Here is a 17,760-nt window from a genome sequence, read left to right as displayed (position 1 = left end):
CGGTTTGCTGATGTCAACGTTGTGGATCGAGTGGCCCATGGTAGCGGTGGGGTTATGGTATGGGCAGGCATATGTTATGGACAACGAACACAGGTACATTTTATTGATGGCATTTTGAATGTATGTGTATGTGAAACTGCACATTTTAGAGTGGCCTTTTATTGTGGCCAGCCTAAGGCACACCTGTGCAATAATCATGCTGTCTAATCAGCATCTTGATATGCCACACCTGTGAGGTGGATGGATTATCTCGGCAAAGGAGAAGTGCTCACTAACACAGATTTAGACAGATTTGTAAACAATATTTGAGAGAAATAGGCCTTTTGTGTACATAGAAAAAGTCTTAGATCTTTGAGTTCAGCTCATGAAAAATGGGGGCAAAAACAAAAGTGTTGCGTTTACAATTTTGTTCAGTGTATATATATATATATATATATACACACACATATATTATACCCTATTCACACTGTTTTTCACTAAATGAAAGGTACAAAGGAAATATACCTGTTCCAGAGGCACAACCAGCATTGGCTATTTCTCCACAAACATTTAGTCTGAACATCTTCCTATGGACCATGGGATCATAGACCGTATAGCCACCTGTCCGACTGAGGGCATTAAGGTCAAAGAGATGACCTGTGGAGACCAAGCACAACACGTCTCAGATTGATTTAGGGACAAACATACATGCTAGAACCTTTCAATTGATCAGTGTGCAAAAACACCCTTGCTGTTATTCAGGCTATTTGCATGCATCAGACACACGCACCTACATGACACCGTTATGAGCAGACAGGAAGTGTCTGGATAAGAGGATTCAGTTGTTCTGAATAATTGTGTATTCAGTGTGACTGAGGCTCATGTGGTTGACTCACCTGTGGCTGGATTGGTGACTTTACAGTCCCCATGTTCAGTGCTATTGAGAGGACAGGCTGCAGCAGTGAACCACACAAAGCTATAGACACAGTCCTCCAGTGCCGTGATCAGAGTAGGTTCAGAATCCTGCAGAAAAACAGACAGAAAGTCAGAGACACAGACAAGGAGAGGATGTCGTTATGCTCACTGTACACTGTGATATATATTACTATAAATATTAGCATATACTTAGAGAATATATATATATATATATTTATTAAAAAAAACAATTTAGGTTGGTAAATACGATTTTTTAAATTGTTTTTGAAAGAAGTTTCTTATGCTCACCAAGACTGCATTTATTTAATCAAAAATACAGTAAAAGCACTAATATTGTGAACCCTTTTTACAATTAGAAATAACTGTTTTCTATTTGAATATATTTTAAGATGTAATTTATTATTGTTATTCAAAGCTGAATTTTCAGCATCATTACGCCAGCATTACTAATATGCTGATTTACTGCTCATGAAACATTTATTATTATCAATGTTGAAAACAGTTGCACTGCTTAATATTGTGAAAACTGTGATACATTTTTTTCAGGATCGTTTGATGAATAGAAAGTTTAAAAGAACAGCATTTATTTGAAATAGAAATCTTTTATAAATTTCATCCCTGTCACTTTTGATCAATTTAATGCATGATTGCTGAATAAATTTATTTCTTTCAACAACAAAAAAAAAAGATCTAACTGACTGTTTATTTAAAAAAATATGAATAAAAATATAAGTTAGTTCTAAAAAATAAACAGTAGTTAGTCTATAGTAATTATATTTACTTTAGAACATGCATTTGTGAGTGTATAGAGAAAAGCATAAATAAACAGACCACTTTGTCTGGGTCGCATTTGAAGCGAATAATGGTGGTCCGGTTTCTCTTGCCATCAGGACAGGCTTGTCCATTGGTGTACTTCAGAATCAGGATGTTTTTATCCCACTGTGGACCCGCCTCTGCCTCCCCCAGATTCACATACTCATCTCCATCCTTCAGACAAGCCGCAGCGCTAGACGGGCAGCTCCACAAACCTGAGACAAAACACCAGTTATAACACCTATGCAGACCAGTCAATACACTCCGGCTGTACTGCTACAACTCACCGGTCTGAGGCACCAGAGACTTGCACACATTGATATAGTAACGCTGCTTCTGATTGGTCGCATCTGGCACAACCATCCAATTAGATTTGTGCAGGGCCAGTGAGGATAGATCGTAGGAGTGGCCATTGCCATCACTGCCAGACAGAGAGGGGGTTATAGGTCATTTAGACTGTTGTATTATGTATTGGGAGCAAATACATTACTAAGAAGGTTGCTCTTACTTGTAGGAGCAGGTTGTGGTTTTGAAGGAAGGGCAGGCCAAAGTGGTGTGCCATTCAAACAGGTATGTGCAGTCTGTGGTCTCCTTTATGAACTCTGGCTTACCCTGAAGAACAAAGAAAGGAAACGAAACATTCAGGAAATTAATTGAACTTCTTAATCAACTCGTTTGTCGGCTGAAAGAAACTCACAGGATTCTTGCTGTGGTCGCAGGAGAAGAGAATAGCCGTGGATCGCTCATAGATCTTGTGGCAATTTTCCCCATTTGTGTAGTTGATCATAATAATCCCATCATCAAATGTGAGCTTTTGATTGGCTAAGCCTGCAAAGGAGCATAGGAAAGAATGCTGTGGTCTCCTTTATGAACTCTGGCTTACCCTGAAGAACAAAGAAAGGAAACGAAACATTCAGGAAATTAATTGAACTTCTTAATCAACTCGTTTGTCGGCTGAAAGAAACTCACAGGATTCTTGCTGTGGTCGCAAGAGAAGAGAATAGCCGTGGATCGCTCATAGATCTTGTGGCAATTTTCCCCATTTGTGTAGTTGATCATAATAATCCCATCATCAAATGTGAGGTTTTGATTGGCTAAGCCTGCAAAGGAGCATAGGAAAGGTTAAATGAATAGTTCACCCAAACATGAATATTTGCTAAACATGAACTAAGATGTAGATGAGATCAGAACAGATTTGGAGAAATTTAGCCTTACATCACTTGCTCACCAATGGATCCACTGCAGTGAATGGGTGCCGTGAGAATGAGAGTTCAAACAGCTGATAAAGACATCACAATAATCCACAAAACTCCAGTCTAACATCTTGTAAACGAAAAGCTATGTGTTTGTAATAAACCCATTATTAAGGCATTTCCACAATTCATAATACTTCTTCCAGTGAAAAAGTCCATTCCTTGTTGTAATCTCACATCAAAAGCCAACAACATATTTGTTAAGAATGGTTTTGGACTGTATATTTCTCCCCTGACTCAGACAAGACAACTTTGTCACTGGAAAAAGCGGTATTATGGATAGAGGATTTTTAATTTAGCCATAAGCAATGGTTTAAAGTGAAAAATTATGATGATGGATTTGTTTATAACAAACATGCAGCTTTTCAATTCACAAGATGTTAACTGGTTGACTGGAGTCATGTGGATTACTGTGATGTTTTTATCAGCTGTTTAGACTCTGATGGCACCCATTCACTGCAGAGGATCCATTGGTGAACAAGTGATGTAATGTTAAATTTCTCTGTTCTTCATCTGTTTAGATGAAGAAACAAACTCATCTACATCTTGGATTGTCTGAGGACGAGTACATTTTCGAGTAGCTCAGTTTTGATACCAAACAAAAAAAATGAACTCACCTGCTATTCTGTGTGTACTGCCCTCGACCTGACAGGAGGAAACGGAGTTGCTGGGACCGTGAGGGCAGACCGAGGATGTAACTGGGCCACACACTGCAAAGTGATACTCATAACTCAAATCCTTCACTGGTGCCGTCAGAATGAGAGTTCAAACAGCTGATAAAGACATCACAATAATCCACAAAACTCCAGTCTAACATCTTGTAAACGAAAAGCTATGTGTTTGTAATAAACCCATTATTAAGGCATTTCCACAATTCATAATACTTCTTCCAGTGAAAAAGTCCATTCCTTGTTGTAATCTCACATCAAAAGCCAACAACATATTTGTTAAGAATGGTTTTGGACTGTATATTTCTCCCCTGACTCAGACAAGACAACTTTGTCACTGGAAAAAGCGGTATTATGGATAGAGGATTTTTAATTTAGACATAAGCAATGGTTTAAAGTGAAAAATTATGATGATGGATTTGTTTATAACAAACATGCAGCTTTTCAATTCACAAGATGTTAACTGGTTGACTGGAGTCATGTGGATTACTGTGATGTTTTTATCAGCTGTTTAGACTCTGATGGCACCCATTCACTGCAGAGGATCCATTGGTGAACAAGTGATGTAATGTTAAATTTCTCTGTTCTTCATCCGTTTAGATGAAGAAACAAACTCATCTACATCTTGGATTGTCTGAGGACGAGTACATTTTCGAGTAGCTCAGTTTTGATACCAAACAAAAAAATGAACTCACCTGCTATTCTGTGTGTACTGCCCTCGACCTGACAGGAGGAAACGGAGTTGCTGGGACCGTGAGGGCAGACCGAGGATGTAACTGGGCCACACACTGCAAAGTGATACTCATAACTCAAATCCTTCACTTCATAGTCCTTTCCGGCCAGCGGTGTAAGGTTGTACTCGTAACCGCTCTTGGGGTCCTCGACTTTACAGTTTTCACCTATAAGTGACAAGAATTAAATTGAGTCAAAGCCCAAGTAAGTGTATTTCTTCAAATTCTTGAGACCGATTGGCTGTTGATCCTACCCTGGACTCTTTTGATTGGGCAAGCTTCTGAGGTTCTCCAGATGAAGACATATTCACAGCCATCTTTGCGATCAAACATGGGAGCACCCTTTAAACAGAGAAAAGAAAAATTAGTTTCAACAGCTTCACCATAAACAAAAAACCTTTAGCATCTTAAATGCAGTACAAAATTTAAATGATTTTTAATCATTTTGTCATGTTATTTTATTACCATTCAGAAGTTTGGGAGCAGTAAGGTTTTTAAATGTTTTTAAAAAAGTCTCTTACGCTCAAGGCTGCATTTATTTGATCAAAAATACAGTAAAAACAGATTTTTTTAAATGTAATACTGTTTTCTATCCGTTTCTATAAATGCCATTTATTCCTGTGATGCAAAGCTGAATTTTCAGCAGCCATTACTCCAGTCTTCAGTGTCACATGATCCATCAAAAATCATTCTAATATGTTGATTTGCTACTTAAACTTATTTCCCCCAAATATTGGTTCCAAGTAACATTACATTTTTTACTTGCAGCAACAGGGTTATATAGATCCTGTGAAGCTAAATAATGATTAATTTGTTTTTTTTTTTAATCATTTAACTATAAACACAGTCATACCATCACACTATGTGAATCTTAGGATTATTCATATTCAATCATTTTCATTGAAAATAAATTTAGTTTACTTCAAAAAATTTTATGAGACACCAATTTATTGTGGAAGGTGCCACGGATAAAAATCTATTTGCACTTAAGAGAGAAACCATGCATTTGCTTACAGGACTGTCATCACATTGGAAGACGATTCGGGTGGAGTAACGTCCTGAATTGCACTTGTCCCCATTCAGATAAACAATACTGATGGAGCCATCTGCTGCTGCCTGCAGGCTGGACTGCACATATCCCAGATTTACACCTCTGCCTTTCAGCTGGCCACATGCTCCAATCGCTCCAGCTGCCAACAACAGAAGTCTATTAGTTTACTGCGCGGTCATTCAGACCAGCACTAAACCTCCAGCCCTTGGTAGGTGTTACAAAGAGAAAATCAATCTCAAAGTACTAGGCTAAAAATAGGAAGACATTTCAAAAGAGTCTGTCAATATCTGTTTGTAGACACTCACCAGGGCAGCCCTGGACGCGAGGCAGCGGTTTGCACACGTTGATGTAAAACTTTTGAACGCGGGCCTGATCTGTCGTGTCCAGAGGAACATAATACTTGTCATCCAGACTGAGGTCACCCAAGTCGTACTCTCTACCTTGCAAATCTGGAAATGCAAGACAGAGGGATCAGCTTGAGATTGGTATCAAAATGGTGACAGCAATGGCACAGAAATGACACACTTCAGCATTAAAAGCATGTTTTTGTGCATGGGAAAGCTTACCTGTGACTTGGCAATCCACAGGAGCAGGTTCACAGGCTAGTGCAGTGGAAAGCTCAAAAAACACATTGTGGGTTACGTGTGTAGTTGTGCCCAGCTCTTCCTGTATAAGCCTCAGAGAGGCTGGGTTGGCCTTTTGGTCACACACAAAATTAATGACGAAGGTGTCTTCGGTACCTATAGTAAGGATGGGAAACCGGGTAAAGTGGGTTCAGTCTGGGGCAGAACAATATAACCTTAATACAAGTCTCTCTAGAATACTTCATTCTGATTGGTCATTTAAAGACTTGTGTATAATGATCCTAAACTGTATATTGGACCATTTTCAACAGAGCTGTGCTAGTTTCATCATCTTGCAATTACTCTAACATGATCATGTAAGCTACAATGAAATACAATACTACCAATGGTACATTTCCATTTAAAATTTGGTCATCAAAATTTGGTGCCCTCTCAGTTACGCACCTGACGATTTGTCCAAGGCCCCTTTGTACGTGAGAGTGAGAGTGCCATCAGTGGAGAACTGGAGAGACCGTTCCATACCAACTTGACTCACAGGTTTCTTTTCTTCCAGCTCACAGCCGGCCACAGGTTTATCTCTGACAGTTCCGCACGCTTTCACTGAATCACAAATGTTCACCTACAGTAGACAGGAGTGTGGTTACTTTTGTTTTAAAATTGGTATGATTGCACTAAACGTGATATATGAAAGAGGGCAAAGAGAAACTGAACAGAGTCAAACTGAGGAGTAGACTGCACAGTGTAAAGTACTGTGGTTTAGAAAAAAAAAACTAACATTTTTTTATTTTTTAAATTTAGTACATGACCCAGACAACAAAGTACTGCTATTCGGCACATTCATGCCACAATGTTTATTACAAGAACAAATGAATGCTACAAGTAACTGAATGTGTATGCACATAAACTGCTCAATTCAAAACTTTGGGGGAAAAAAGCGTTTCTTAAAAAAAAATCTCTTATGCTCACCAAGGCTGCATTTATTTATTTGATCAAAAATACAGTAAAAACAGTATTATGTGAAATATTACATTTTAAAATAAATTTGTAACTTTTTAAACTTTAGTTTTTAAACTTGAGTTTTTTATGTTTTAAAATGTAATTTATTCCTTTGATGCAAAGCTGAATTTTCAGCATCATTACTTCAGTGCCACATGATCTTTCAGAAATCATTCTAATATGCTGATTTGATGCTCAAGAAACATTATTTATTATTATTATTATTATGTTGAATACAGTTGTGCGGCTTAATTTTTGTGGAAACCGTGAAACATTTTTTAATGATTCTTTGATGAATAGTAAGATAAGAAAAACACTGTTTATTTTAACATTATAAATGTTTTGTCATTTTAATCCATCAACTTAATGCATCCTTGGTGAATAAAAAAAGGATTTTCTTTATATATATATATAAAAAAAATAAATAAAAAACGTACTGAAAGTACAAAAAAAAAAACTACTGACAAAGTAGATAGATAGATAGATTCACGGTTCGATAGGACACAGGGGTGTCACGGTTCGTTATGTTTTCGATACAGCAAAAACAAAGAAATTGATTTTTAGTTTTTTATTGATTAAAACTAGTATCATATGATCTTAAAAATATTTTAGACTTTGGAAGGCCTTTTGACTTTTACCGTTTATCTAAGATGATTTTGGAAACTTTAACATTCGTTTCTTATTTATTTGGTACCACTGTGTTTGCTGATTTTCAGTGTTTCATATTTAAACTGTGTAAGTTATTTGTTATTTTATATTATGCCTATAGCATGGTGTATTTGTATTCGTTTTGTTGATAAAACATTCTATGTTTAATGTAAGTGAGTTTGTCGTACTGTTTTGTTGTTGCCAATTCAATTAATTGATGCCGAAATGCCGCTAGTTTGAAAGTGAAAGTAAAATGCGAACAAGCATTATATTTCACACACTTTAAGCTCTTTTTCCCCCCAAATGTAACAGGATTACTCCAACGAATCGTTCGGTTTGTAATGCGTACCGAACCGAAAGGCTCATACCGAACGGTTCAATACGAATACGTGTATCGTTACACCCCAGATAGATAGAACTGACAATGAGCTACTGAATCTGAGAGTCTCAGTTTCATTTCATTAGTCATCCAAGGCTGTTTTTATGTTTTTACTTATGTACCAGAAGCTAGTATCATACTAAAATTGCCTTCTGTATCGATCCATACCCTACTCAAGAGCATTTGAAAGATTTTAAAGTGCTTCTTACGACAAAGTCTTTCCCATGGGCATTGACGTGGTATCCGCTTTCAGAAGCCAGTGGTTGCAGGTTGAACTCAAAGCCAGTGTTGGGATCTTTCACCGAGCAGGTCTGTAGATCAATAACAAGAGAAATAAGAAAATAAATCTTCACGATTCCATCAGTCAGTGAATTTGTGCAAAAATGAAAGTGGACCTGGTTGGTGGCCTCAACGGTTGAGATGGCGCAGGCTGCTTCTGTGTCCCAAACGAAGTCAACGGTGCAATTCTGGTTCACCAAAAAGCGAGGACCGGATGGCTAACGAAAAAACATTGTTCTCATATTGTTCAAGCCACTGATTTATAAATATAATTTTTAAATAAGCCTTATCGCAACAATAAGAATGAGTAAAAGGGCAGTATTGACTCACTGCTGTCCCAGATGAGCAGACAAAGTGGATACGGGTTCTGTAAGTGGTCATCACTCCATCTGCTTGACACACTGAGCCATTAGTGTACTCCAACATTAGCTGGTTCTCTTCCACAATCACTGGCCCCTTCATAGCAATGCCTAAGTTACTGACTTCTACCTTCTCAGACAGGCCTTCCTGTTTGAGTAACATGTACACACACATTTGTTGTCAGTGGTGCAGTTTGTTTTTTGTTACATTTTATTTCATATTACCAAGTCATTTGAGTGTTTACAGAGAGTGAACTAACCTTGTCAACCTCGAATTTCACCTCACAGACAGAAGCTTTCCTGTCACAGCCAGGCACGGCTTTAAGTGGCCGGCATATATTGATGTAGTACTTCCTCAGGCTGCTGGGGTCAGAGGTGTGCATGGCCTGCCAGTTCCTACCGCCATTAGATACTGACAAACTGCAGAGGGGAAGGAAACGAGAGATTTACTGTAGAGCCATTGTTGTTAAAGAGATAGTTCACCCAAAAATGAAAATTTGATGTTTATCTGCTTATCCCCAGGGCATCCAAGATGTAGGTGAGTTTGTTTCTTCAGTAGAACACAAACGAAGATTTTTAACTCAAACCGTTGCAGTCTATCAGTCTTATAATGGCAGTCAATGAGCTCCACGGCTTTGAGAGTAAAAAAAACATACACAGACAAAACCAAATTAAACCTGCGGCTCGTGACGATGCATTGAGTTCTTAAGACACGAAACGATCGGTCTGTGCAAGAAACTGAACAGCATTTATATTATTTTTTACCTCTGATCCACCACAATGTCTGAGCGCATTCACAACATCCGGCGCGTGACGCGTGTTCATGCTCTGGCATAGTAGATGCCAGTGGCATTATTTACACAGTGCAGAGAGATTGCGGATGTGTTCACTGGCACTGCGATGATCTAAAGATATTTAGAAGTACAGGTCATCACAATGGAAGACGATTTTGATATATCATCAGACAACATAGAATTTTTTGCCCAACCGTATTTATTTGACGTCACACGCCGGATGTTGTGAACACGCTCAGAACAGTTGGACATTGCGGTGGATCAGAGGTAAAAAATTATGTAAATACTGTTCAGTTTCTTGCACAGACCGATCGTTTTGTGTCTTAAGACCTCAATGTATCGTCACGAGCCACAGGGTTTAATTTGGTTTTGTCTGTGTGTGTTTTATTTTTACTCTCGAAGCCGTGGAGCCCATTGACTGCCATTATAAGACTGATAGACTGCAACGGTTTGAGTTAAAAATCTTCATTTGTGTTCTACTGAAGAAACAAAGTCAACTACATCTTGGATGCCCTGGGGGTAAGCAGATAAACATTACATTTTCATTTTTGGGTGAACTATCCCTTTAACGCTGTCTAGCTTTTTGATACTAGCATTGTTTGGATGTTGTCAAACATGTATAATGGAGCGATAACACTACCTAAAAAACTATCAGGATTAACAGTGCGTTTATATCTATTATCCAAAAAAGTGAAATTGGGTTAAAATGAATGAAAACGAAATAAATGATAACAAAATAAAAACAAAATTTAATTAAAAATCGGTTAAAGTAAGCCATGTTGAACTTTTAATACCATTGTTCATGGAAAAAATAAGTAACCTAAACTAATAAAATAATAAATTCACAGTACAATATAAATCAACAGTTTTTATTAAGTTTAAAAAAAAGTGAACACATGCTTCAAACACATGCTTCAATTTAATATACAGAGACATATACAAGCCATCCAAAGGATGATTAACCCACACAGAATGGCACTATCAAAACATGGCGCACGTTTGTTTAACCATCCTGAACAGCAACATTGGCTCAGCCAATGACATGAGTTCAGGATGGGACCGTTTGTTTGTTCAATCAGTGGCAGATGGAGGAAGTATTTAGTAAACTAAAGGATAAGTGTGACATTTATGCAGCTCTAGTGGCACCAAACTTGTTTTTAAAATGAAACTAAAATATTTAGTAATATAGTATAATAATTTCTCTAGGACATGCAAGCCTTTTGCCAAAGGCGATGCTAACCTGGACAGGTCGTATTGCTGCAGAGTTTTGGGGTCTGTCACAACACACTCATGTGGTCTCTCAGGACAGGCGTAGGAAGTGTACCATTTGAAGTTATAAGTGTACTCATCTTCTTTCTGCAGAAAAATGCTCATAAATGAAGGACATTTTTGGTTTGCAGACAAGACACAAGGCTTATAATAATCTGAAGGTGTGTCCAATGCAAAGCCTGAAACAAAAAAATGCTTAACACACAAGCCCTTTATGCTGAAATAGCATTACTTGACTAGAGGCTAAAAATATTTACCTGAAGGGGCTAAAAATATATTGGAGTTTTAAAAGTCAGCACGAACAGAACAAAGAAGCAGGTGCAATACCTGAAACTCTGGTTTTCCTGGACCAGCCTCTCTGTCACAGAGGAAGGAAATGTGTGTGGAACGCTGCGTGTGCTGCTTGTTGTTGTACAGAGAGCCGTTTCTGTAGGTCAACTGGATCATGCCATCATAGTAAGAAAGCTTGGAGTTAAACTCGCCGAGATTCCAAGAGCTTGTGCCACTGCAGAGACGGAACAAAAAAGATCAGCTCCGCCCACAGCGAAATCTTATCGGTTCAAAAATCACGCTCTTCATAGCTGCATGTTAAACATCAAATATGTTGTGATAAGCTAGGATTCTGTTGCTTCATATCATACTTCCAGTGAAGACAAAATAAACTTGTTGCATCATACCTTGTTAAACGAAAATGACCAAAATGAATTTACCTCTGGTCAACTTGACAGGCCCCTGCTGTTTCTGGACACTGTGCGGCCTTCACATTGCCACACACATTGATGAAGTAGTCATAGTTGGCAACGGACATGTTATAATAACCGCCGCTAGGTTTCCGAAGAGGGGAAAGGTCAAACGAAATTCCTGCAAAGAAAGAGAAGCACATTTAAAAGCAGCTCAATAAAAGGCAAATAAACACCATAACCAGCCTAAATCTTTAGCCACTAGGCTACACATCCTCGCAATAATGAAGCAGAACGTTTAAGAAATAATTAGATATTATTGTACAGTAAAAATATATATTTTTTAAACTACAAACCATTTTTGTAAAATAAAATGAAATCAAATAAAAATTACATTTTAGTTTAGTGCAGTTTAGTTAAATTAAAAACTAAAACAAACTAAAAGAAAATAACCACAATATATAAGTGTTTTTGCATAGAAAAATATTCACATGGAGGAATAATCTGGGAAGATACAGAGAAGATACAGATTATACAAAATTACAACACAACAGATACAGTAATTTTATGTTGTACCACTGTAGTTTACTAAAAAGTATTAAAAATAATTTAATAACTGAAAGCTGAAATTAAAATAAACTTAACGAAAACGAAAATGTAAAAAAATACGTTTGGTGAAGCTCTAAAATGACTAAATCGGAGTAATTAAAGCTATATATAAATATCTTTTTTAAAACAAATCACATAAAATTACTAAAATAAACAAATTTAAATGAATTTAAATAATCTGGAAATCTAAAAAAAATGAAAATATAAAATTTTAATATATTAAAAAATACATAATAGTCAGGGGTGCACATTAACCTGGTTCTCATGAGAGCACCTGGAGATTTGGTTTGGTGCTCACACTACACAGTGACACATTAAATATAAATAAAAATAAATAATAGGGATAATAGTATTAATGCACTTCATTTATTTCATATTTTAATAAATTAATAGTGTGATAATACTATTATATTTTAAAATAAAAATACAATTATTTTATAGTACACTTTAAAATTCAATGCTAATATTAACATGAAGAGCGTAATGCCGAGTTCACACTGCACGATTTTAGCCCGATTTTTCACTCGCCGACAGGTTTTGCGAAATCGCCGACAAATGCCCGAAATCGGAGGCAAATCGGTGCTCGTTCACGCGAGTGACAATCACGCAGTGTGAATTATCAAAGACTGAAAAACACATCGGCGATGGCCTACAGCCAATGAAAGACCAAGATACAGGGCAGAGGGAAGTTCGGGCAGGAGTTATAGACTAGAATATCAGTATTTTAATAGATATATGAACAATTATATCATACAGAAACAAGCACAAACATTTGCTTGACCAGCCACAACATCAGCATAACAAATTATTTTTATACATCTCGCTCAAAAACTCCTGTCTGACGCACGCGGGTTCTCGCGTTATTTCCTTATCACTTCTCACGTGTGTTTCGTTGTGGAAACGTAGATTGCGGACCAGACAGAGCTGTCGGCGATTCTTCCTATTGTGAAGTCATGCAATGTGAAACCCCGTCGCCGATCCATCGTGCAATGTGAACACAGCAGCAACTGAATGCCACCCCAGATAGTCACGCAGTGTGAAAACAACGGCGATCCGACGAGTTTGAAAATTGTGCAGTGTGAACTCGGCATTAGTGAAGCGCGTCAGTGAATGAAATGGGGATGCTCCGATCGATCGGCATCGGCCGATAATCATATTTTATGACTCGATTGGTACTCACTAACTTGGCCGATCTCAGGAACCGATCGCAATTTGATGACGTCAACGCGTGACGATGTACATGATGCGTGGGGACATAAATGATTTGGTGCCAATCATGTCATCGCCGGTGTGGAAATGCCATGACGTTTCGAGAAACAATGAAAAATTAGCTGTTTGTCGTGTATGTTTTGCATGATTCATCTACATCTACAGATCTGCGCCTCACTGCACGCGTCTGCGGCGCGTTACGGCTCCACGGCCACCAAAGCTGATCGTGGCCGCTCTAGTCGGTGCTTGTGTTTATCAGCCAGCCGCGGCACGTTTCTGAAGCGGCTCTCCGCGCTGCTTGGTTAAAAATAGTCTTTTGTGAGTTGTCACAGCATGGAGGACGGAACAAAAACAGGTTTCCCCAGTAACAGCTGTACACAAAGCAGCGCGGAGCTTACAAACGCTGCTTTATTAGGCATATAACATGCAAGACGAAATGAAAATGACATCGAAAATTTTCTAAAGATAGTCTTCCTTCAGAAATAGTGATATAAAAACACCCGCACCTCGTTTTGATTTTTAAAAGGTGCAGTACGTGCTCATGTTTATTCAACCAAGCCTTTTGGAAAATCCCGTCAGTTTTGATATTGTGGTGAGCGCCACAAATAAATAAATGTATGGGAAACACATCCCACAGCACAGCCACCAGAGCCCAACTTAAGTCTACTCATCACATCTACTCATCACCTTAATTTTAACTGAGTTTGTAGCCAGTGCCATAGCCAGACTGATAAAAAAAAAACACAGACCGGAAGTTAACTTCGGGCCAGGCGCGTGCGCCCATTGAAACCGTCTATATAGAGCTTGAAGCACCAGAATCACCATGACAAGAAATCGGTACTCGGTATCAGCTGCAAAAATCCTGATCGGAGCATCCCTAAGCAGCGCATAGCCAAGATTTATGCTTTCTTTAGAAATCTTGTACAATATTACAGTTAGTCGTCTTAAAATGGTGATTGTGCATTAACAGCTGTCAAGCATGTCGGTATGCCAATGAGCGGTCTGAACTTATTTACAAAGCGCATTTTTTTATTTTGGTCGTGCATGTGCACCACTAATGTGCATCCCTGATAATAGTGCATAAATAAAACTACAACACCACTGTCCTGTACCTGCTTTTGGGTCTTCCACCTTGCAGTCGTCACCTTCGGTTTTCGAGAGGACGCAGGCTGAAGCGGTGAACCACTCAAACTCATAGATGCATCCATCACTGGACACGCTCCTCAGGACTGGAGCGCTCTCAACATCTCCAGGCTTACACTTCAGAGTGATGATGGTTTTCACTTTCATGTTCTCCCCGCATTTGTCTCCATCAGTGTAAATGAGTCTGATGTCATCACCCTCTGCTGCCTTTTGCGGAGAAATCAGGAATTTGCCCAAGTTCATAGTTTTCCCAGTGCCTAAGAGAAGACAATTTGGGTTCGAATGAAATGTCCTGAGTAAGATGGAACAGAAAAAAGGTTTCATTTATATCTAGGATATAATCTCTAATGGTGCACTGACCTACTGCACATATTGCTGCGTCCTCAGGGCAAGATCTGGTCTCCTCGTCTTGGATGATTTTATGACAAACATTGATGTAAAAGCGTTTCTTATCAGACTCTGCTGCCTTGGTGCCCACAGCCTCCCAGTTTTGAGATCCTTCTGATTCTGAGAGAAAACCATTTACAATAAGCAAAATTAGGTGCTGGTACAACTACGTTTTGAGAAGTTTATAGAACCTTTCATATTTCAGAAAACAGGTTTTAAAGTATTAGCCTGTGATTATTTATTTTATGGCCCATCAAAATTTTTTGATTTAGCCTTTAATGTTACTAATTTCTGTCTGTTCCTCATACAAAGTGGTAAGCATTTTTATAGTGCATTTTTTTCCCTATATGCTGAATTAATATTTTTGGAAGGTTCCACAGAATTTTTTCTTTCTATTTAGCTGTACTTTTCTTTTAGAAATTAGGCAATGCTTTGGCATGGTGAAGTAAAAATAAATAAATGAATGAATAAATAAATAGTCGGATAGATTAATCAGCAAGATTATTTTTTAAATGAAATCATGTTTATTCAGCTAGGATGATTTAAATTGATCAAAGGTGACTAAAGATATAAATGGCAAAACAATTTATATTTCAAAGAAATATTGTTCTTTGAACTCTATTCGTTAAAGAATTCTGGCGGGGTTAGTTTAAAACTAATTACGTTTTAAAAAACATTCCACTAGGCAAGTTTTTAAATCGGAATTTCACAATATTCCAGCTTTTTTGATCAAATAAATGCAGCCTTGGTGAGCATAAGAGACTTAATAAAAAAAAACATTTAAAAATCTTAAGGATCCTAAACTTTATAGTGTATTTATTTACTTAAAGAACTAAAAATAAACCATGAAAGTAACTTAAAAAAAAAAGATCAAGCCACAAGTTTGACTTCACTTCCCAGAACACAATCGTTCTGCTCATCTCTACCTGGGTAACGCGTAAGAGGCGACAGATCATAACGCTTCTTGTGGTCTGTGACTCGACACAGCAGGTCTTCCTTCTCCTTCACACATGCGTATGCTGTTTGCCAGACAAAGTAATACGTGCAGTCAGACTCTCCCGTAAAGACCGGCTGGCCATACTCTGCAAACCACAAGTCAGCTGTGAGCGAAACATTTTGAAAAGCAAATTTCCGACATGAAACCATCATCTAGATCACATTGTTGCATTTCCTTCTTTTTGGTTCTCATCCAATTAAACTTCCTCAATCAGGCAGGGTTAAAAGAGAAGCGCTGTGGTCTAATGAGTCGCTATGAGACGAGTCATTGTGTCACTCACCAGCCGTTGCATTGCACTCAAAGTTAATGATGGTCATGCGCTGGAATCCAGTGCTGCATCTGCTGCCGTCTGGGTAGATCAGCGTGAGATCACCATCTGAATATCTTAAGAGAAAAGAGAAAAGGGTTATCACTGCTCTTCAGTTTACATTTTCAGTGTAAATCAGTAACACGAGCTAAGGCCAACCTCAGAGTTTGGTTCTGGAATCTCCCAGCAATCTTCTTCACATTACCCGTGTCTTTGACTTGGCAGGCAGACACGTAACCTTTGTCGTCAACACACTGTCCAGCGCTGGTCTCCCCACACACGTTCAGATAGAAGATATAGGTGTCCTGATCATTTTTGGCCTCAGCCATATAGGGTTTGCCAGTAGCTAAGGATAAAGAAATATGACGAATGGTAAAGCATTATATTTGATAAATAAGTACTCGATCACATCAAGGATGAACGACAACTGTATGGACTTGTTATCGGAGAAGGGTTTTGTGTTTTTGCTAAACTCATGGTAACACCTTCATGCATGTTTTTTTATGTTTACAGTGAATTTTTACTGTACTTGTTCTCAAAGTTCCTGTTCTTAGTTTGCCTTCAGTGGGAAAAACAAACTGCCCTCTGATTTATTTTAGTAACAAAAAAGTACCAAAACGTACCATACCAAAAGAGTATGATGGAAATATACCATGTTATTACAACCAAGTACCATGCCAATGTTGTGCCTTTTTTTTTTTTTTTTTACTGAGAACCATGGAAATACTAGGGGTGGGAATCACCAGAGGCCTCACGATACGATATTATCACGATACAATATTATTGCGATTTTAAATATATTGCGATATATTGCAATTTATTACCTTTTTCCAACTTCAAATTATGTCCCCAAAGGAAAACTTTGACAACATCTGTTTTACCTAAAAAGAAACGTTTCTCAGTTTGTTTATCTCACTTCAGTTTTATTGTTGCAGTGCAAAATGGGATTGTCAAGCAGACAAACTGACCAACACTTTCATGAAAACCTGTCATAAATGTTGTATGCACCTGGCAAACTCAACTATTTTTTATTACAGTCTAATCTAGTCCACCTTAATTAAATGTAAACCGGTATGCACTGCTGTGCTACTAGAGGTATTTTAAACAGTGCAACTTGAAATTGGACTAAAAAGTCGTGCAGACCCTTCAGCAATTGGGGCATTTGAAAGTAAATTACAGTTAAATTTAAATTCAATTCAATTCAATAAAACATGTAGTCTTACATTTAGGGATGCACTGAAATGAAAATTCTGGGCCAAAACGGAAACCAAAAATTCTGGATGCACTTAGCCAAAAACCGAAACTGCTTTGTAATGATTATTTATTAAATAATATAAAGTAATTTTGTAGGCTTTTTAAATTGAACTCAATTTGAATGATACTGAATTAAAAAAAACACAAGCCAATAAAATAACCACACTTTTACTGAAAGTAACACAATAAAACTGGACAGAATTTATATTAATATTGGTAACACTTTACAATAAGGTTAATTAGTTAACTACTTTAGTTATTGACCTAAGAATGAACAATAGTTCTTCAGTATTTACTAATCTTAGTTCATGTTAATTTCAACATTTACTAATGCATTATTAAAATCAACAGTTGTGCTTAAGTTAAGTTAATGCACTCTGAATTAACATGAACTAACAGTGAATAACTGTATTCTCATTAACTAACATTAAGAAA

General features: G+C 37.7%; 1 protein-coding gene across 1 annotated transcript in view; it reads right to left on the bottom strand.

Moving 5' to 3' along the window:
- The window catches only part of LOC107603065 (cation-independent mannose-6-phosphate receptor-like), a 43,560-nt gene that overhangs the window by 12,135 nt on the left and 13,665 nt on the right, over nt 1–17,760 (bottom strand). Inside the window, exons 9-33 of the mRNA XM_016295764.1 lie at nt 16,231–16,417; nt 16,045–16,148; nt 15,694–15,849; nt 14,741–14,887; nt 14,350–14,637; nt 11,450–11,600; nt 11,067–11,244; nt 10,711–10,826; nt 8,937–9,096; nt 8,648–8,824; nt 8,434–8,535; nt 8,248–8,349; nt 6,460–6,634; nt 5,998–6,171; nt 5,737–5,880; nt 5,395–5,570; nt 4,635–4,722; nt 4,422–4,548; nt 3,599–3,675; nt 2,698–2,828; nt 2,237–2,340; nt 2,016–2,149; nt 1,747–1,943; nt 876–1,002; nt 505–636 (exon numbers count right to left, since the gene is read on the bottom strand). Of these exons, the coding sequence (XP_016151250.1) occupies nt 505–636; nt 876–1,002; nt 1,747–1,943; nt 2,016–2,149; nt 2,237–2,340; nt 2,698–2,828; nt 3,599–3,675; nt 4,422–4,548; nt 4,635–4,722; nt 5,395–5,570; nt 5,737–5,880; nt 5,998–6,171; nt 6,460–6,634; nt 8,248–8,349; nt 8,434–8,535; nt 8,648–8,824; nt 8,937–9,096; nt 10,711–10,826; nt 11,067–11,244; nt 11,450–11,600; nt 14,350–14,637; nt 14,741–14,887; nt 15,694–15,849; nt 16,045–16,148; nt 16,231–16,417 (3,654 nt within the window). The remainder of the gene's footprint in view (nt 1–504; nt 637–875; nt 1,003–1,746; nt 1,944–2,015; nt 2,150–2,236; nt 2,341–2,697; nt 2,829–3,598; nt 3,676–4,421; nt 4,549–4,634; nt 4,723–5,394; nt 5,571–5,736; nt 5,881–5,997; nt 6,172–6,459; nt 6,635–8,247; nt 8,350–8,433; nt 8,536–8,647; nt 8,825–8,936; nt 9,097–10,710; nt 10,827–11,066; nt 11,245–11,449; nt 11,601–14,349; nt 14,638–14,740; nt 14,888–15,693; nt 15,850–16,044; nt 16,149–16,230; nt 16,418–17,760) is intronic.

This window comes from Sinocyclocheilus grahami, unplaced genomic scaffold (assembly GCF_001515645.1).
Source record: "Sinocyclocheilus grahami isolate Dianchi unplaced genomic scaffold, SAMN03320097.WGS_v1.1 scaffold340.1, whole genome shotgun sequence".
In the NCBI taxonomy this organism is placed as follows: Eukaryota; Metazoa; Chordata; class Actinopteri; order Cypriniformes; family Cyprinidae; genus Sinocyclocheilus; species Sinocyclocheilus grahami.
The sequence above is the reverse complement of the archived record's forward strand: the minus strand, read 5'-3'. Positions and strand labels throughout refer to the sequence as shown.